Consider the following 21448-nt stretch of genomic DNA (forward strand, 5'->3'; position numbering starts at 1 on the left):
TAAAAGGGTTTCAGGTTACCTTTTTTTTGAACATCTGCATTTGTATTTAAGTGAATAAATTGTCCAAATGGAAATCAAAACATTAATGAATAATTACATGAACTCATTTACATTATTATTATTATTATAATAATTATAATTATTATTATTGTTATTATTATTATTAGTTTTATTTGATTAGAGGGATTAAAGGTGTACGGCCACTGGCGGAGGGATACACTGTTGTCGAACCAAACCACAGGTTGGCTTCGCTGGATTGAGGTTTCCAGGCTGTCAGCGGTGCAAGGATCCAGTTCAGACAGATTTCCTCAGTCCTTTGCAAAGAACAGTATAATTTAAATTCTTCGCAGTCTTTGAAATTCAACAGCAACAGCACAAGTTTGTTTTTTGAACATTAAAGAGCCTGAAACGACAACGGGATAATGGTAAGTAGTATGCTAACACCGCGGTTAGCATTCCTAGCAAAAAGGCATAGTAATGTCGCATTTCTCGTGGCTAAATATGATTTTTAGGGTCAATATCACGTTGAAGTCGCTCTTCCTTGTGCTATTTAACATATTAAATGTTTTAAGGCTTGTCTGATATTTCCGGAACGTCCAGTTTGCAGCTAGTCAATTGCATTTTTGTGCTAATATCTTAATTGTTCTCCGTTAGGCTGGAGAAACGCTTTTTTCTTCGTAGTTGGTTGCTGCGCAGAGGAAAAAAAACGGACTTGCTTACACAGACGAATGCACATGATATTCGTTGTGTGAAATTCGATGTTTGCTTGATTCGTCGTAACTCGTAACGTTAAGGTTAATATTTGCAGCATTCTCGTCTTGGGCTGGAACTCGAATGTGGGCGTGGGTGTGTTGAAAGGGGTGCTGGCAAAAATAGACCGTCCAGTGAGTGTGAATCCTGGAACCCATGTTGTTAATCTCTCAGGAAGGCATCGACTAAATGACTTGTTAACAACAAGCGTTTTGTCATTCCACATCATGAAAGCTAATGCAGCACCTCTCGCAGGCTCATCAGCAAGGCAGTCTGGATGTAGTTTGACATGCGCAAGAACAAGCAAGAAAAGGTTGTGATCGCTGCCATCCTCGATTACATAAGAATACTGCTCACAGGTAGCAGGCTGCTCCGCGTCTCTACCCACACTTATCTGTCACATTTGATTCGGTTTGATGATGAACTCGCATCGTTTTCACGCTGGAACTTCATGACAGCATCTCCTCTGTTACGTATTGCGCCACAACAGCTCGACCGCATTCTGCTTCTGCTGAATGATCCTCTTTGCCACCCCTCCTTTCGCGTCTCCCTTCCCCCCGCATTGAACCAAAACATGCTTGGTGCAGTAGGCTGACAGGAGCTGCAATGCACCCTCAATAATTTGAGGTTTATGGACTTGTGCCATTGTTCCACTCCTGCATTTACTTTTTTATTTCTAATCTTTATGTAACGCCTGTAATCTCCATGTTAAGAGGCTGGTCTGGTTTGCTAATGCATTTTTAGGGAAACAAACATGCTTCATAGGGCCCTGCACTTTAGTGCAATGCTGAAAAGGCTTGGATTATATATAATTTGGATATCTTGAACAACCCCAGAAATGCACTGCTTTAGACATAATCTATCTCTTATTTTCAACACTTATTGGCAACAGTTTGGCTCCCATCAAACTGGCATCGTATGAATTGGAGATCTTTTAAGGGCTGTGCGGTTTGTAGGTATGTGTTTTTAAACTGCTAATTTAGGAAGAACGATTCAGGAAATCACATTTTATGATCTTTAAAGAATATAATTGTATAAAGTAGTAGTAAATAAGCATTAATCCCAATACAAACGAGCAATAATTCTGTTCCCCATAGACCTGTTACTATATTTGTATAAGAAACTCTTCTTTCCTCCACTTGTTACCTGTGGTAATGACACCTGTTTTGAGCTGGTCACACCCTTAAGCAATAGGGCCGACTCTGAATTTTTCTCCTACCCCTACGGCTTCTCCATACCGCCACATTTAGCCCTCCAAATGGAGAGTTATAGAGTATGTCCGAATTCCCACCCTAACCCCTACATAGTGTACTATATAGTGCGTTTGCCATTTTGTAGTGCTGTCCGAATCTACAATTCCCAAGTCGAGTGCCCTTGAAATTTCCCAGAAGTCTCTGCGAAAAACGAATGTGCATCGATGCTCACTAGATCGGCGAATATAAACCACAATGCATTGCATCGGAACATTTTTTACCAAAAAGAGTATTTAAATTTATTTTTTTGATAAACCATCAACGTTATTATCTTCAGAAGACATGGGGATTATAAATAATCGTCGCAAAATGTTCATTTTATTTCGATTTTAACTTCATGAAATCAATGACGTCATATCCGCCGTTTAAAAAAAAAAAAAGTAGTGAGCGTTGTGTCCGAATTAGGGATGGTCAGGTAGTACAAGCGGGCAGGAAGAAGACATCAGCGTGAATGCGCGGTGGGGGCGTGTCTGCAGCTGTGAGCGCCGACCAGAGTCTGTAATGGGATGGAAAGTTTTTCTGGAAAGACAGTCGGTGGCGATCTTTTTTGAGCCACGGCACACTTTAACCTTGACAAAAGTCCCGCGGCACACCAGAATCCGAAAAAATAAAAATAAAGCAGAAACTCTTAGTCTGTATTGATCACAAAACAAATCCTTTTATCCCCCTAGACTAAGACCACCCATTTCAGCGTTAAATTAATTAAATTTGCGTTAGGGCGCCCCTACTATCTATCCTGTCACCTTGCTGCTACGATGACCATATGTTGCACTGTCTGTGTAGAACACGCTGGAGGGGGGGGGGGGGGGGTTGCACGCAGGGGAAAACGACGAACAGGTAGAGAGGCAGGGGCGGGGCTGAGACTCACCGCTTATGATTCCAGACCCGCAAAAAAACAACTGCTTCCTAATAAAAAATAGTTTTCATCCATGAAATTAATATAATTTATTGAGTTTACTGGATTTAAAGAAAAAAAATAATAGAAAGGAGTCTGCATCAGAATGAATTTATTTCCATCATGTCACCTATAAAGTAAAATGTTTTGTTAAAACAACAATGTTGTTGGATAAATGGGAAATAAAACACTTCATGTTTTTAATTATTTATTTATTAAAAAGTATCGATAAGAGTATTGTTAAAATACTGCATCGATAAGCAGTATCAATAAGAGTTGTAGTACTGTTAAAACCTTAACGATACCCATCCCTTGTCCGAATTGCTTTTAAAATTCATGGCGCTACATAGTGCTGCACTATATAGTTTTTTTAGTAGGTATGGGTTAGGGTGGGAATTCGGACACAACCATAGAAAACTAGTGTCCCCTAATTTGGACATCACTTCTACTCAATGACGTAATCAATAGTCGCCGGTCATCCAACTTATCAGGTAGCTGCCAGCACTCGCGTTTCTCCTCTGGCACAGCACAACGCGGATTACCCTCTCGGCGGAGGGCTCTGTATCCCTCCGCCGCAAGGGTTTTCCCTTCTAAAAAGTATTTCGGACACCCCAATCCCTCCAAATGCCCCAAAAATTAGTGGGATAGGGAGAAGAGGAGGGATAGGGGAAGAATTCTGATTCAGCCTAAAGGCCCGTTCACACCGGGACGAATTTCGCCGGCGATTTTCGCCGACGTTTAACGCCTCGTGACTAAACAAAGGGCACCAACGAGAGTGTGCACACCGACGCGAAAAAAACGCCAAGCGCCAAAGCGTCAAAAAAAAAAAAAGCCTCGGGTTCGTTTTTTTTTTCGACACGTCGCGTCGAAATCTATTCGACCAATGAGAATGGCGCTTTTGCACACGTGTCTGGAGCTTCTGAAGTTACAGTAAAACACAACTTGGGGGCGCTCAAACACAAAACTGCCTTGCTGAGCACACATACCGGCGAAGAAGATAGACGCCAAGTAGCGTCTACACTGCCGCAAAGAAATAATGACGGACATTCTAAAATATCCCCTTACCAAGTACCAGTTGGAGCTACTGGTGCTTGAAATATTCATGTTTTCTTTGTATTATTCTGACAAACGCGTAAATACTTGCTCTCTTCTTCTGAGTGAAAAGCGACTTTAAGAAGCGTAAAGTTGCGCAGCGCCACCTTGTGTACAGGAGTATTTCTGTTTACATTAAGCGCCATCTAATGTCAGGGAATGAAATTGCATGTTCGCTCGGCTCATCGTCAGCGAAAATCGCCTGGGTGTGAACACAAAAGACGTGGCGAAAAACGCTGGCGAATAACGCCTGGCGAATATTCGTCCCGGTATGTACGGGCCTTAAGACTGCAACCTCACCACCAAGACCAAAGAGCTGTCTAAGGACACCAGGGATGGGATTGTTCACCTGAACAAAACTGGGATGAATGGATCTACAACAAGCAAGCAGCTCGATGAGACGGCATCAGCTGTTGGAGCAATTATTAGGAAATGGAAGAAATACAAGATCACTGATGATCTGGGGCTTCATGCAAGATCTCACCTGGTGAGAAAGAAACAGCATGACAATGATCTCAAACACAACGCTCAAAAAGCAGTGGCTAGGTTCTGGAGTGGCCTAGTCAGTCTCTGGACCTTAATCCAATGCAGAATCTTCAAGGGGAGTTGAAAATCTATGTTGCATTCCTAAAGCCTCCAAACATCACAGCTCCTGAGCAGATCTGAGAGGAAGAATGGACCAAAATAGCAGCTACAGTGTTTTCCAATCTGGTAAAGATCTGCAGGAAATGAGACGAACTCTGTCATTGTTAACCAGGGCTACATTTCAGTGTTGAAGTGAACTTTTGCTCTCTAAGTATTTTCTGTACCGTTACGCAAATACAATTTCTGAAAATCCTAAAATGTGATTTCCTGGATTACTTGCAGACCACTTTTTAGCCCCACAGTATACACGACTTTGTCACATGCTGCTAGAGAGTGAAAGCAGTAGAACACCACTGTTTGACAGAGCAACCTAGATAATCCGAAAGTTTTAATTATGGTTAAGCAGACCATAATTTAAAAATGTTAAACTGATTTTTTTGTGTCTTAATTAGTTTCAAAGCTTTAAGCAATACATTGTTAGTGCATAGTTAGAGGAAGTTAAAGTTGTAAGTGGGACAAATCCCTCAAACAAGCACTGCTGGAGTACTCATGAAACAAAACAGGATTGTACAACAGAGTAGTTGGAAAATATTCTAATCGTGTGTATGAATATGGCAATGAGACATCGAGCGGTGCACTTCTACTCAATGTTTTTGTTTCAACACAAAAGAACACAACACAAAAGGACTGCAGAACCTGATATAAGCTAAATCGTGCTTTGCATTAGTAACAATTAGAAGCTGCCCAACTCTTGATTAAGGTCAGTTTCTAAGTGCAGTTTGAATAGGTGAGAATGATGCGTGTGGTTCTCAACCTGTGGCATCTGGTTGACCTCAGCTGGTGACCTGTTAGCTGTTCTTTAATATTTTTAAACAGTCACAGACAAAAGGGCAAATGCAAAAGCTTTGAATAACTGGAGAGGCTGGGATGCTTTGGTTGCCTGCACTTAGTTAAATATGTTGTATTGTTAACCTTTTGTAAGGAAAGACCAGTTACTTTAACCCAGAAACGCAAGCAAGAAAATAGTTGACACATTATTTTAAAGTGTACACTTGTGTCTAAAGAAAGCTTTGTAAAAATTCCTGTTAATAATTTGTTTTCTAATTCCTTTATGGATAAATGAAATGGTCTGCTTTGGGATTAATATTATAGAAACATTAGAAAATTGTGATGTAAGTTCTGTGTAATATTGCTCAAACTGTTGTTTTAAAGAAAACATGTTTGCCCAAAACTGATATTAAGCAAAGTAGATTGTGTTGTCTTCCTTTTTTCTTGTTCTTTCTTCCTGGTTTCCCACCCCAGCCAGGTTAGTGACTCATTAAATGTGATAAAGCAGACCTGAAGAACGTACGGCATTACCTTAAGTCTGAAGAAATGTTCATTGACATTACTTTGGTTTTGAGTAGGCAAATTTTTTTTAAACAATACTATATTTTTGCATCATATGCAAGGCATATATGACAATGGAAACAGGGTTTTTCCTTACTTTGATGTATGAATTATCCAGCCCTTAGACGTTTCAGATCTTTATTTTTTATTTGAAGTAGTTATAAGCCTACATGCCCTAACTAGCTATTATTATGATAGATAAGATAGTTTCCTCATTTTACTGCATTTATCATGAAATAAACTCCTAATTAGATTTAAAGGTGTTAATTTCTGTGATATTCTTTGTGCTACATTTGCGACCGTGTTCATGTCGCACTAATTATAGTAGGCATGTGTATTTCAGGCTGTAGTGTATTTATATCAATCCCTCATCACATTTTCTTAGCCTGAGGGGTGGGCATGTTCATTGAATTAGATTGGACCTCACATGCAGGGCAGAATGGGTCAGATCTTTTTGAAAGAATAGACTTGGTGTAATATCTCAAATTATGTTAATCCACTTATTTTCTGCTCTTTTATTTTTTTCTTAATAATGTTCCTGTGTACTTAGCAATTAAAAAGCACTGAGTGTAAATAACTTTCTCCCTATGGATCCAAACATGGTTTTGGTTTGGTCAAGTGTTGGAAGCCTTGCTGCTGCATGCGGCCAACACTGTGTTTTGAATAAATTTGTCTTTAGCAAATTTGCCTTGCCTGATTAGTTTAGCTTTTGTTGTCAGTGAAGCCTGCTGCAGGCGTTTGTCATTAGAGCTGCAGGAAGTTTGATTTTTATCCGGGATTGTCCTAATATTTGTAATCAGATTTGGCAATATTATTGTTTGACAATAGCCTAATGGTTATTGCCGTGAGGCTATTTATTGGTTTTAACAGGCTTGGTCTTTTTTGTTTGTTTGTTTGTTTGTTTGTAACTGTGTCAGCTTTCTATTTGGATCCTTGTCTCTTTGACAGTTGTAATCCTTAGATACAGTTAAGCTGTTGTTCCTGTGCGGTCTCAGTAATTACTTTTGTATTATGCATGAACTACTGTGCTGTACATTTGAATCACTAATGCAAGTCTTAGGAATAGTCGAGATGCATTTTCGAAAATGTCTGGCTGTGATCATTAATAGTTTGTTTTTGTAATTTTGTTAACAGGCGGATCAGCTGACTGAAGAGCAGATTGCTGGTGAGTGTGTACAAGTTTTTTTTTACCTCCAGTAGGACGTTCATCTTTCATTCATTTATGACTGATCAATAATTAAACTAAGTGTCTTAGAGATCAAAGGAAATGGAGCTCTCGCTGCTTTTTATACACCATTTCTGTATTCTTAGCATAAGAGCATAAACCTGCATTCACAGGGATTACCTTGCTGTAAATCAGATCCGTGATGGAAATACAAATTTGGTACATTTCTAAAATTAGATGTAAATCTCAAAATTCAGTTTTAATTTGGATGTTTTGGAACGTTTTAGTTTTATCCATTGACTGTATATGAGAACTGGACTAAGTGAGCCCTTCCCTCGTTTTCCAAACTGGAAGTACCTGCTGGCTCCAATAAGCCAAAACCCCATAGACTTCTATTGACACATAGAGAGCTATTACTCAGACATGATATTTGTTAGTAATAGGGCTGCACGATATGAGGAAAACTCGCGATATGCGATATTGGTGATTAATATTGCGATAACGATATAATTCGCGGTATATAAACAAATAGCAAAACAACCAAAAACATCATTTCCATTTCACTGCAACAGTTTAAAAATTATACTCCAAATGACCCTCGTCGACATAGGAGGCAAACATCAAACATAAAAGGGCTCATCTGATTGATCAACAACGTAAACGGGTCCTTCATATTGGTTAAATGCATAAAGGGATTTGTTTCATTTGTTCAATATTTCAAGCTGCCATGAGTTTGTTTTGGCACATTTAAGGTAAACATTTATTGCGATTTTCGCCGTCTTTTGCGGTATGCATATTGCACAGCTTAATGTCGTGATAACGATAAATTTGCGGTATATTGTGCAGGCCTAGTTAGTAACATGGAAAACACGCGGGGCAGTGTGCTCTAAAGATCAGGGCTGGGAATCACTGGTTTAATAATTCACTGTCAGTGTTTAATAGACCTGAGCAAAGCGCCAGCTCACATGTTTGTCTCTGTTCTGCTGTTGTTGTGATGTGCAGAGTTTAAAGAAGCATTTTCGCTGTTCGACAAGGATGGCGACGGTACAATTACAACCAAAGAGCTGGGGACAGTGATGCGCTCTCTGGGACAGAACCCCACAGAGGCAGAGTTGCAGGACATGATCAATGAAGTGGATGCTGATGGTGAGAAAGCATAACTCGAAATCAGAAGACCCCCACACCTGTCAGGACACTGGGCATTAGATATTTCAACTTACGCATACATAAGAAATATCCTTTTTGCTAACAATAGAAAAGGTTTTGGTGAAACTAGCGGACCGCAAAGTGAGCCATTATCTATTTTATTTGAGATAAATTGGGCCGTTTATATTTGTCTTATTAAATCGTGCGAGAACTAAATTAGTTCCAACTTTTGTCTTTGTAGGTAATGGGACTATTGATTTCCCTGAGTTCCTGACGATGATGGCCAGAAAGATGAAGGATACAGATAGTGAAGAAGAAATCAGAGAAGCTTTCAGAGTTTTTGACAAGGTACTTTGAGACTGAGTTTACCTGAACAGAAACCAATTTTTTTTCGGTCCAAATCATATTTGTTGTATTTAAAAGTTTTGATCTTTGTTAAACTCTAATGTTCTGCTCTAGTTTCTCTCTCTCACCTAACAAATCCTTGATTGTTTGCAGATTTGTCTGCTGTGTCTTAAAAACTGTCTTGCATTGTCTTTAAGTTTCTGCCATTGTAATTTTTTTGACAGAGGTGTTTTATTTTTGTAGCTTTATGAGGGCACTTGACTTTTTTGTTTAGGCCTTTTGCTGTGAAGAAACGTTTTGCATCCAAACTCATTACTCTACAGGTTCACCAACAAATGACATCTTTAAACAGTATTTTGCTGGTTTGGTTTAAAACAGGGAAACCCATTTGACTCTGCAGACAAATGTTGAGAGCTTTGCAGTCAATCTCAATTTGAGTAAAAATGTCTTTTTGTGCCTCTGTGTTTGGGTCGGTAGCTGAAGTAGTGGGTAAACGTCAGGGCTGACATGTGGTGTGATGGGAAAAGTAAATTCTTTCGGAACCTTTTATGTAGAGTCGCTAAAACGTAATCTATTGTAAAGACCTCGGCGTGCGCTGTAAGTGTATTTGCTGTGCAGGATGGGAACGGGTACATCAGCGCAGCTGAGCTACGACACGTTATGACCAACTTGGGTGAGAAGCTCACTGATGAGGAGGTGGATGAGATGATCCGTGAGGCTGACATCGATGGAGATGGTCAGGTCAACTATGAGGGTGAGCTCTCTTTTTGGCATTCCGCTCGCCTGCAGTCTTCCTCCTGTAGCTCCTAAAAATGTGACCAGAAATCACATTTATTTATTTTTTTTATACTGAGACTGCTTACCTCAGATGTGTGTTGTTATTGTTAAATGTTTGCTGAAACCAAGTCTCACTCTGGATGGAATTTTTACCTGTTTTGTGTTTTAAACTGACCGTGTTTAGCTGTATTTGAAGCCCATTGAATGGAACTGTAATTACTGAATCGGAGTGTAAAATGAGGCCGACTAAACAAAGCAGAACACACTGTTTGCATTGCGAAATCATGCCGTTTTATTTCTCTCATCATGCAGATATGCAGCGTAATTCAAAGTGAACTAGGATATTATGGGGTGTTTTACATCTACTTGACCCTCTTGTTACAAAGCTTGTGTATTACACTGAGTCATATTCAGTTCCTGTGTGTGGGAGAAATCATTCAATCATAGGTGCATGCTGTTTGGAGCTCTCACTCAGAAACATCTGAACACGGGCAGATATGCTATTTTTTCTTCAACAACATATTTATTTATCCTCCACCTGTTTTGAGTTCACCTAACTTCATCTGTAAGGTTATTATTGTCCACAATTTATTTGTGTTTTTTCTCCTTTCTACAGAGTTTGTCCAGATGATGACTGCCAAGTGAAGAGAGCTCCGATCTTTCTCTGTGTTACTTGTCCTCTTGAGATTTGTCTTTAAGATTAAAAAAAAAAAAGAACAATAATCAAACGGTAAACAAACCCCCAAGATCACTAATCTGTAGGATTTTGCGATTTGTGCTTCAGTGCATCCAACTACTTCTAAGGTCTCTGTTTAGTTAACACCAACAGTATAATCCCTATAGAAGTTAAGGGGCAACATTTAAGAAGGCAAAGCCCTCCACCATCAGACCATGGTTCTGTGAGTCAACCAGCCCTGATTAATCTAGAGGAAAGAGCAACACTGAAAAGGCAGAAGGGACAGCAGTCGGGATACAGTTGGCTTAGGAAAGTTGGTGGTTTAAAAAAAAAAAAAATCTTTCCAGTTAATCCTCTCAGCAACGAAAAATGTCTTGCACCCGTGGTGACTCTGTAATTATTAAATCCAGTACTCCTCTTGCATGCACCCTTTCTGTGACCATCTCTTGTGACAACAGGGACGCTCTGATCCCGTCTGAGGTGGCGGTCAGACCGTGTTCCCGCTGGGAGGCACGTACATAAACATATATCTATAAATGTGTAAAATGTGTGTCACTTTTAATCATTGCAAGAGCAATTAGTTGAGATATAGGGTGTTCATTGGTGCTTGGCTGGAGGTGAGTGTTTTTATACCTCGAAAAGGTTCAGAGATAAATCAGGCTGATGTGATGGAGGTTTTCTCCCAGGTGGGATGAAGTTTTGTCAAAGGCTTTGAACAGCCAACAGCTCTGTTTGGATACAGGAGAGTGTTGTGCTGCTTCAGGTTGGTTATTGTGAGAGAAAAAAACACTTCAGGCAGTTGAGTAAAACTGCAGTTGATACATTAGTTCTGCAATCAGATATAAGACAATATTGGTGTAATGCTTTTTAAATGTTTTCAAATATTAATGTATTGATGACAAATTTTGGTTACAAAATATGACTCCTTCTTCCTCTTTCGGCTTCTCCCATCAGGGGTCGCCACAGCGAACAAGTCGCAAAATATGACTATATATATAAATATAAATATATATATATATAATAGTGTATTGTAAAGTTTGCATTGCTTAATGTTGTAGTAAATCACCTGTGACATGTTTTTTTTCCCCCTTCAGTTTTGAAATGTGCCAAACGCCTCGAACTTCCTGCAAGTCTTGTAGTTCAGAAAATAATAAATCTGCATAATATAACAAAATGATGCATTTGGAGCATATTTGCACTTTGATATAAACTATATGGATGTTGGAGAATTAAATAACGTAGTGCTAAAAGATAAAAAAAAAAAAAAAAGAAATACCAAATGTCACTGTAACTGCTGCTATAACAATGTGTCTGACTCATTTCCTGTCTTTGTTGGTGTGTAATCTTCAGTTTGTAGTTCAGTGAATAAACTTAAGTCTGCTTGCTGTTTTATTGAACAGATTAAATATATTGTATATTCACTAAAGCTACTTTTGAAAGGTGGCTGGACTTTAGTTTGGCTCATTGTGGAACTTTATGGAGGGGGCGGAGTTAAATGTGCAACAGTGTTGAGCTTTGCTGACTATTGAGTCAAAGAGGCAGGTTAGCTGAATTTCTTTTTTCTTTTTCTCTTTTTGCAAAACGGTGAACGTTAAATGTTGCTTTCAGGCATTTCCGGATGTCAGGCGTTTGGAAGTTAATTGAAAATTGACTATTAATTACTATCTGAAGGAATGTCACAGTTGTAAAGATGTGATATATTTTCCATAAATCAATAAATTGACTGAGCTTTCATCTGCATATTTTCTGACTCTTCTTTAAGTGGAACAGTGGCTATAGTTGCAAACACATTCTGAAATTCCTCTCTCCCCAGCAAGTGTCCCTGTGTTGGAGCTTTAATCTCATCCATGCAGCCATAGACTGGGTCAGCGCAGGTCACCCCAGCCCGACACTGGAGGAACTATCCCAGGCACAAGCTATTTTTAGCGGCTCAAGAGATTGTTACAAGAAGCCGAGGTAGTCCACTAAACCCAAATGAGCCGTATCGCTGACTGGCAATATCAAGAGCTAATAGAATGAGACTTTATCCGGGCCCTTAAATCTGACTGTCAGGATGTTTGTGTCCTTTTCACGATGTAAAAAAGTGAACGAGTTAAACAAGTGTAACAGCCAGATGTGGTCAAAGCTGCAGGCTAGAGAGGTTCACTCCACCTGGAGAAAAGTGTTCCAAAGTTGATCCCAAACGACAAGGTAGGTTATTTAGGAAAAGGTAAAGCGTCAAGCCATTCCATTACTTATGATTTTAGGAATAAGTAATTCTGCAGAGCTTTGTGATTGAGCCACACTAAAGGATGGATTTGTGAAACTGCATCATCAAGCAAGACAACAGTTCCCCACGTTTACACTCCAGGCTGAATCCCCATGACTGGGTAGCTGTATGCATCATCAGGAGTCAGATGGAGGGATGCAAAGTCTGCTCCTTCACCAGTGAGCTACGGGATCATACTTAAGGAGTCAGATTGGTGATGCAGAAAAGAATGAGTAGGGAAGAGCAGAAAATCAGAAAAGGATTTTCCAGTGATGGAGATTTTCAGGTTTCATTTTTATTTATAGTTCATACTCTTCCTGTAAGTGTTGCATGGGAAAATATTCTGTCTCCAATTTTGTGGTAACTTTTATGGACGATCCTTTTTCTTCTGTGTCACAGCTGTCCCGGGCTCTTTAAAGACATAAATAGATCAGTCTTCCCCCAAACGTCAAATCCACAGAGCACATTTGGAATGAACTTGGATATGGAACCAAGTCATTTTTTTCTGATTCAGAGAATCCTCTGTAGAACAAATGGCAATGCATTCCCAGAGAATCTCTCTCCTCACACTACTATAAAAACACATTTCCCACAATAATATTTAAAAGAACTTTTGTAAAGTGAAAAATTATACAAACAAAATTTTCCTGTAAAAGGAAGACCATAAAATACTAAAAAATGATGGCATTTTTAATAAAAAATGAAAAAGGTACAGGAAGTATCCATAAACAGAAAACACCTCATGACATTGAAATTCTTACATAAATAAGGTTTTACTTAAAAAAATTTAAGTAATTAAAGAAAATCCTGAAATTTATGGCAAACCTTTTCATTAAAATACAGAGGTATCAAACAAAACATTTGAAAAATTGGGCAAGAACTGATCTTTGAAAGGGTTCAGAAATGAAATATAACATCAGTAATTTACTTTATTAAAACATTAGAAAAACTTAAATTTTTACATTTTTAGGATACAATGATGTAAAACTGATTTTAAACCACCCATCCATCCATTACTTGCAATTACATGTAAATATAGGATGTTTGATGGTGAGATTATTCTATTTTTAGGGGAGTAACCAATGGAGCTAGCATTGAAGGACTGTCCTCTGTTTGTTTTCTGTTTTTTCCCTATAATTTAGAAACACATAACACGTTAGTCTCATTTGATTTGATTAAAAACTGCTTTAACTAGGAATGTCCTGATAAAGCAACAGATGGTGCAGAAAAGATGGGAGTTTTTATGATCTTAAACACTAGATGGTGCTGCTTCGTTGAATCCAAACCCCAAACTTCTTGTGGGATCTCAACAATGGGGCAAAATGACATTTCAGTCTCCAATTCCACAAGTTGTTCCACTTAAACAGATGAGAGGTCTGAAAGGTGACAAGAGGAAAAAAAAAACGGATAAAACAGAAAAAGACCTTTTCATACATCGAGATTAATTTACCTACTTTTATTTTAAAAAAGCAGGAATAAAACAGATCTATGTGCGTAAAAGATATCCTAAGCAAATCCTAAACTGTGTTCTTTGTAACAGAATCATGTCTTGTCATGAGAAAGCCTGAGTTGTTATTTATTTATCTTTAGTTCTTGCTTGAAAGATTTATACTTTTTAACCTCTTATTTCAAGTCTGATGTTTAAATTTGAATTAATTTCGTATGATTTTTTATTTAACATAGAACTATTCTTTGAAATGAGAAGTCTTGTCCATCTTGGCATCTTGTCTTGATCAGACTATAACACCACATTATTTTTGTCTTTCTTGTGTCAAAAGAGATGAAAGAGACTCTTCAGACACCACGTTGGAAAGTCCGTGTTTGCTTTGCACCTGCTTGTTGTGAAATCTGATTTGAAGCAGAGAGAAGCTGTTGAGAAACGAGATTGTGCTGACCTTCTCTTGAAATCAACGACCGCAGATATAACTTTTCTTAATGTTTTGAAAGGCATTTGTGGTACTTTTTAATTAAATCTTCAGCTTGCGCCATAATGTGACGAACAGTAAAAGTCCATCACAAACCATAAAATCTTGTTTGGTTTTTATCTAGACAAAAATAATTCATAGTGAAATCTGATAAATGACTATTTTTTAAATATTAAAAAGAATTATTTCATTGCTACAAAGATGCTCCTACAGTAAATCATGAACTTACAAATGTGATTAAAAATGGAAATATAAAAGATTTTCCAACAGAATAAAATGTCATATTAAAAAACTTTGGCAAATAGAAATTATCTTTCATTTCATTTTGGGTTCTGTTTAGATGAATGATTTTAATGCCACCTTGTGCTAATTTAAATTTTTTAAATAAAGTTAAACATGTTTATGCTTGACTCTAAAGTACACCTTTAAAAAATGCCTCCAACTTAATTACTTAGGGTAAAACATTGTGTATCATGACTAGATGTCTTAATATAATTACAACCGGAAATAATTGTTTTTATCCTCATGCTTTCTGTTTTTCACAGTTTTAACTAACTTACAGCAGCTGTGTTCATTTCCTGTTTTCTCTTTATCCCGTTCAGGGTAAGTTCCAGTATTACAGCAGTCATCCCAGTGCATTTAAGTTCATGGTGTGCATCACCATCACTTCACCACTGGGTCATTTGCAGGAATTTTTTCGCAACAGCTATTCGCTGACTGAAGGAAAAAACGCAATCAAACCAGATGTCTTCGTAGATCATTGTTTTCTGCTGAACTTTAAAGTCATATTAACACCATATAGTTCCTTTTCTTCCCCTTTTCCTCTTTTAACAAGAAAACACTTACAGAAGGACAATAGGACCTTTGTACAAACTTGATTTTCGAGCAAGTAAAAAGACAAAAGCGGTGTGCCATTTTGCACAAATGTTCATCTTACTTTGACATTATATTACAAAACAAGTTCAAAGAAGGATAACACCCTACCAGCTGAGACCATGGAGCACATTAAAATAAACACTTTAACCCATTAAAATTATTAATATCCGTTGCTTTTAAAAGAATTCCCACTTGTTCCAAGATTTGAATGATTCCCTCTTGACCCTCTTTTGAGTTATTGGCCACAGTGGTTTTCTTCGGTTTTTCTTGACTCTGTTAATGTGATTTGTGTCTATTAACCTTTCAACCATCAACATAATCCTATTACATCCATCTCAAAATTAAATTATAACAGAGAAAATGAAATACAGAGAAAAATAAAACTTCACCATATCACTGTTAAGCTGATTATCAAAGTGCTTGTAATGGAGTTCCCTGCAAAAACAATCCAAAAGGTCTCGACTGTTAGCAAGAAGGAACTGTTTGTATTGTGTAATGTACTGTTTGTGCTATATGTTAATAAAGATGTCATACTAAAAGCATTTGGTGCTCCACAGCAGTTTTTAGACTGAGTCCAGCCTTTCTTATTGAGTTTTTCAGCTTATTTGGTTGCTGGTTTCTCTGCTGCTGGCGTGAACAAAAGTTAAGTCGTCATTCGAAGGGGAGTTTCTTAAAGATTTCTGAAGATGCTGGTGACTGGTAAGATTGAACCTCTAAGACCACAAAGCTGACACGGAAACCTCTCTGCAACACTAACATGAAGCTGTCATTGGTGCCAATTTCAACCACAGCTTGGTGCATTTATTTAAAAAAATATATGATTCAACAACTGTACACTGTTTAGTGTATCCCTTGTGCTATCCTAGGCACTTTAACATTGGGAGTTGGGTCATCTAGACCCACTAGACAGTGCTCTGAACCTTTTTTCTTCAATGATTTGTGATCTTCACTGGTGTCCATGGATTACATGAAATCTTTCCACCTTTATCCACCTTTGTCACGGTAGGGAGAACACGTCGATGTAAGGATGGGGTCATCTAAGATGATTAAACGTGTGGTGGTGAAATCATTTTTATAGAAGATTAAAAAGCCCCTATGCAGTTTTTCCTTTAAAGATATTTTACAAAACAGTTTATGTCTTCCGTCTGTCCCTGTGCAGCTGCTTTCTTAAAAATAGGGAACCTTTATCTGTGCAGAAAAAAAGAAGCAAAAGAAAAGTGATTGTTTAAAGTATATTCAACAAAACGCTTGTGATCACATACCTTGAAACAGAAGCTGATTGTAAAACTGTAAGTACAGCCAGAAGTTAATCTTAGGCGGTAATCAAGTTGATTCGACATTTACACAATATTGACTGTCAGATTCTTTTGAATCAAACTTAGGAACTTCGAGAAGTGCCAAAGTCGAATCTGTAAAAGTAAAAACTGCGGTACAGTCATGGGTCACTGAGATGAGCTAAGATATAGACTTTTAGTATTTTTCTTACTTTACTGTCGAAATCCTGAAAATCTCCAAATGTTCCCACATGGCAGGACATAAAAAGTTGCTGCTCTTCACTGTCGTACTGATTTAACAGAAAAATGTCTTTCAGACTCGTTCTCACAGCTTAACAAGCATAAACTTTGTCTTTCTTTCTTATTGAGCTCAAAACAAACAAACCTCACAACATTTTCTCCTTCAGGTGCCACTCTGGCGTGTGTATATTTGTGATCCCACACAGGCCGGCTTTGCCATCTGTGAAACCTCAGGTACTGTTACTGTTGAGGTAAAATGATAGGCACCACAAACAGGCTTACAGTCCTAATTTCACCCAAGAGCAAAGCTGGTCTGCGTAGTTTTCCTGTAAGTTCACAAATGAAGCTTCTGTTTTTTCTCAGGGAATAGCAAAATGGAGCCATTAGGCACTAACAATGTATACAAAATACGTAATCTATATTAGATTATTTGGTTTTTCTTCATGACCGAGATGAACAAATAGCTTTTCTCCATTTGCTCTGAGGTCACTTAAAGGGTTTTTCAACAACACACAAACACTGAGGTTTGTGTACAGCACTAAGGAAACAGTTTAGATCTTTAGGTCTTGGTTTTGAAAACCGACTATCTGCCAAAAAAATGGAAAAATGACCTCTTGTGTCCTATCTTAGGTTGCATGAAGCTGTTTTTAATTTTCTTTTGGCTGAAATTAATCCCCGCAGGTGCAAACCTGCCCTCACAAACAACTTCTTCATTGCTGAGTCCAATTTCATTCATTATTTCTAACCCATATTTTTAAAGTTGTGTGCTCCTTAAAGGCACGAATAATAAAAAGATGGAGAAACATCATGAAACATTTTGTTTTCATAAACATTTCAATTTTCACTTTCGTTGTGGTTTTTAAATAATAAAACAATGACTAAAGTCTAAAAGCATTCTCTGTTTTGTTGTTCCTGTTCATGATTTCTATACTGATAACTGACAAACAAAAGCTATAAAAACATTCTTTCATTTGTAACTTATCAAAACATTTAAAAGTAGGGATAAAAGCTAAAACATTGTGCATTGCTGTAAAAGTTGTTCAATGTAATTTGCACATTTGTTTCTTACTTAGTTGATTTGAATAGATTCAGAATTGTGCACTGAGAGACCTCCAAACCAGTCCAGGCCTGTTTTGGTTTAAGATCAATTAAGTAAGGCTGCTGCAAGAAAAAAACAGTCAGAAAACATCTTTAACTTCCATTAAAGTATAAATGACATGAAACGCTCTGAGCTGGGGCAGGCTACGCTCATTACTGTTATATTACAGAAGCTTTTGCATTGTTTGCAGGTTTAAAAAAAGGCCTGCAGGCTTTTGTGTGAGTACCTGTTGTAGCGTGACACTCGGAGGTGTGCCACAAAAGTGTTGTAATTTGATGGAACCCATGCTGTATTTTAACAGTTTAGAGATGCATGAATATTGATGCTGATAAAATACTTGACGGATTTTTTTCTTGGTTCACAAGAGTAGTTTAACAATCTGGAAAATGCTCTCAGAATTGTTTATAACAAAATATGTAAAACACAGAGAACTTTGTGAAGCTTTGGGACTAAATCCATAAGGAAGCTCTACCTCACATCTTGATAAGCTGGGTTCTTGCGTCATTCACTCTATACGCCACTCATCAATTAACCCATCACTGAACCAATAGTTAAATTCACCACTTAACAATCTGTTACACCCCTGACTAGAGGGTTAATAAAAGGATGAAACATAAAGATAAAAGGAACAAATTAAATACCCCAATGTCTCCAAAACTTTTGCAACAAAACCCAAGCTGAAAAAAACCTGGGATATTTTCACAAAAAATCTCAAAACTACACAAAAACATCCAAAATACAAGGACCAAAGCCTCTATCATTCAAAATAATTGCTAGCTGTAGGGGGTTCCAACAGATGATGATGCCGTTATTAAACTCCGAGCTGAGGTCTTCATCCATTCAGGTGCTCCGGACAATTTGGGCAAAAAAAAAGACAGAAAACCTCCTACTCCAGCAGAAAACAAAAGAAAACAGAGAGAGAAAAACACTCCAAAAATAGAAAAAAAAAATTACGGCTTCAGCCGTAACAAATCCTATTTCTGCTTTTAAATTCGTGGGCCTTTATTTTCCTACATTCTACACCCCATTTTCCACCTGGACCAATACTATGTTGTGGAATGACTTCTACCACTATCAGCATGGGGCAGGGATGGGCAAACCACAGCCCGGGGCCATATGCGGCCCGTTAAACTATTTCATTTGGCTTGCCAAACTGAAATAAATTATTTTGATAATCCTTTTTTAAGTTTTATTTTCCCTGTTATTCTGGTGTGTCCCCACAGATGGTGCACTACAAATACATTGACCTTTGTTTAGGGACAAAAAGTCATTCTGTATTCATGTTGTGCCTGAAGATGTGTTGTTCTACTGATGTTCATGTGTGTTTTCTGAGTTGGACAGGCATTTTTCCGATCATTCCAACACCACATGAACGCAAAATTAGATCTCCGGGTGAGTGGGAAAGAGGGACAGTACATGAATCACACTGCACCAAACAGAGGCATGAAGAACTGATGAATAAATGATCAAGAATAGAAGAGAGAAGGAGAGTAGAAGTAGATGAGAAAAGAGGACAGAACCCCAGTGCACCGTAGTTTCCCCAGCTTCTGACATCTTGTAGCCTTGTAACAACTTTATTGTTATTGTTATGTTTAATTTAAACATAGTTTGATTAGACGGACAAATGATTAAAGGCCTTGGGGCCGAAACGATCTCAATTAGTGACTATTTAGTGCACATTTTTGTAGTAGAAATAAATCTGTTTTTCCCATTCCTTAGATCTCTCCTAATTGATCTAATTATTATACCTGTGGGATCTATGAATTATAGTACTTTAACACCTGTGAGAGATTCTCATTGCAACTAAAATGTTCATTAACTGTCAGTTATCTTATCAACCTTTCCTGGTTCCTCGACATGCTATTGTCTGAATTAATAAACAGCTTACTACAAAAATGTGTTTCATTTATAGATTTGCTGTCAAAAATAACATCAAATCTAAGTATTTAACAATTGAAATGTCCATTTATCCACCAACAACAGGAAATGGTTTCAATGGAATACATAAAAAAACACATATTTGAATGAAATGTGAAAGCAATTTCAAATCTCTACTGATTTCAACGTCTTCTTTCAAACTGTGGGACACTGTGTAGAAATCTGTTTCCAACTGAGGGAGAAAGAACAGACAAACAAAGTCCAGAACCCCCTTGAACTACAACATACTTTGTAATTCTGGTCGAGGCTTTGATGCGGTGACCCACCACTCTCTGGTGAATTGTGTTTTTTTTTAATGTGGGTCTCGTCTTACTGCATTTATGTAGGGAAATGCCCTCTCCCCAACCCCAAACCAGTGAGATTTCAGAATAAAAGCTAATGTTTTTGACTCTCAATTGAAAGAACAGAATTAAAACTGTTACACCAAGAGTATTTTGCAGGAACACCTGTGCCTTGATTTGGATTGCTTTTGTGTTGTGTGTTAGTGTGCAGATTAATTATCGTCAGTGTTCTTCCAGCTTCTTCCCCTTCACCTCTGCTATGCATTCTTTAATTAAAATGTTTACTTAAACCAAAGGAAAAAACCAAACAAAAAACAAGTTTGCCTTGTTTGCACAGTAGCATAACTTTCCACTGGTCATTATCAAACCTGTGTGATTTTCCAGACAGCATCAACTCCGTTCCTTTCCTGGTGTTCACACACAGCTTTATTGACACGAACCACATGCTCACTCGTGTCAGTGTTTGTTCTGAGCATTTGCGTCTGTGGTTTGTTTTAATCAGCCAGCTGGGTCTCCGTCTTGGTCTTTCCTCCTGTTGGAGTCATGTGCAACATTTCCAACTGAGAGAGCTTTAAGAGCTTTTCAGTGCTGAGCCGGGAAACTTGCTGCAGCTCTTCTACAGCACCAGAGGTCCATCAGTGGTTTGACTCAAGTGGACACTGTGCTGTCGGTCCTCTGTTAGTTACAGAAGCTGCAACAGGAAACCAGAGTGGGACGAATTACTAGAGCGACCAATAAAATGTAATTATGTGATGATGGTTATTGATAATTTTATTAACGAGGCATTCTGCTGTGGAGGCAACTGAAAGGAACAATCAAACTCTGCCACAAAGTCTCCTTTTAGCAGTATTTCAAATATTTCTAAGGGGTTTCTTTTATTTCTAAATGCCTAAATATGATGTCATGACTCTAGCAGGTCATAGTTTTATCAAAATACATCTTGAAATAAGGTAAATCTTTTTCATTGTGTCATTTGTTTACAGTAATTAAAAGGAAAAACACAGCAACACCAACAGGATAAATAGTTATCACTCTCAGATTAGATTTTTTTTGGGTCGTTTTATGAAGCTCTTTGCATTTGGGTGGCTGTCTTCTGGTTTGGATCAGCTGCAGAAACTGTTCTGACTTGAATGATGCTTAAAAACTTTCACTCCTTTGCTTGAATTGACCATCTACTACTTCACACAGTCACAAAAACTGTTTGTTGCCCCAAAACAAGCACTGATTACCAAGAATAAAAGTGTGAAAAAAAAAACAAATAACCAAAAATCACTTTAGCAAGCCTTAAAACATGTTGTGTTCCCCTGTTTTAAACTGAATGGTCACAAATGTCCTTGTGTGTTTTTCCAGAATACCCTTGTATGAAACGGCTGACTCCATAACTGAAACACGTCCAGGTCTTGTAGCAGTGAAACAAGCCCAGACTAACCCCTCCAAGAATATACTTGATAGATGACAGGAAAGGGATCTGGTGAAATGTTGTCTTTGGGTTTT

At 38.0% G+C, this 21448-nt stretch overlaps 1 protein-coding gene across 1 annotated transcript; it reads left to right on the plus strand.

Annotated features, from left to right (window-relative positions):
• Positions 1-213: 213 nt before the first annotated feature.
• On the plus strand, positions 214-11807 carry calm3 (calmodulin 3). The gene is made up of 6 exons (XM_023961391.1): positions 214-425; positions 7099-7129; positions 8132-8275; positions 8517-8623; positions 9239-9374; positions 10014-11807. Exons 1-6 carry the CDS (start codon positions 423-425, stop codon positions 10040-10042), a joined length of 450 nt encoding a protein of 149 aa, XP_023817159.1. The 5' UTR covers positions 214-422; the 3' UTR covers positions 10043-11807.
• The last annotated feature ends 9641 nt before the right edge of the window (positions 11808-21448 follow it).

The sequence above is a fragment of the Oryzias latipes genome, chromosome 13 (assembly GCF_002234675.1).
Source record: "Oryzias latipes chromosome 13, ASM223467v1".
Lineage (NCBI taxonomy): Eukaryota > Metazoa > Chordata > Actinopteri > Beloniformes > Adrianichthyidae > Oryzias > Oryzias latipes.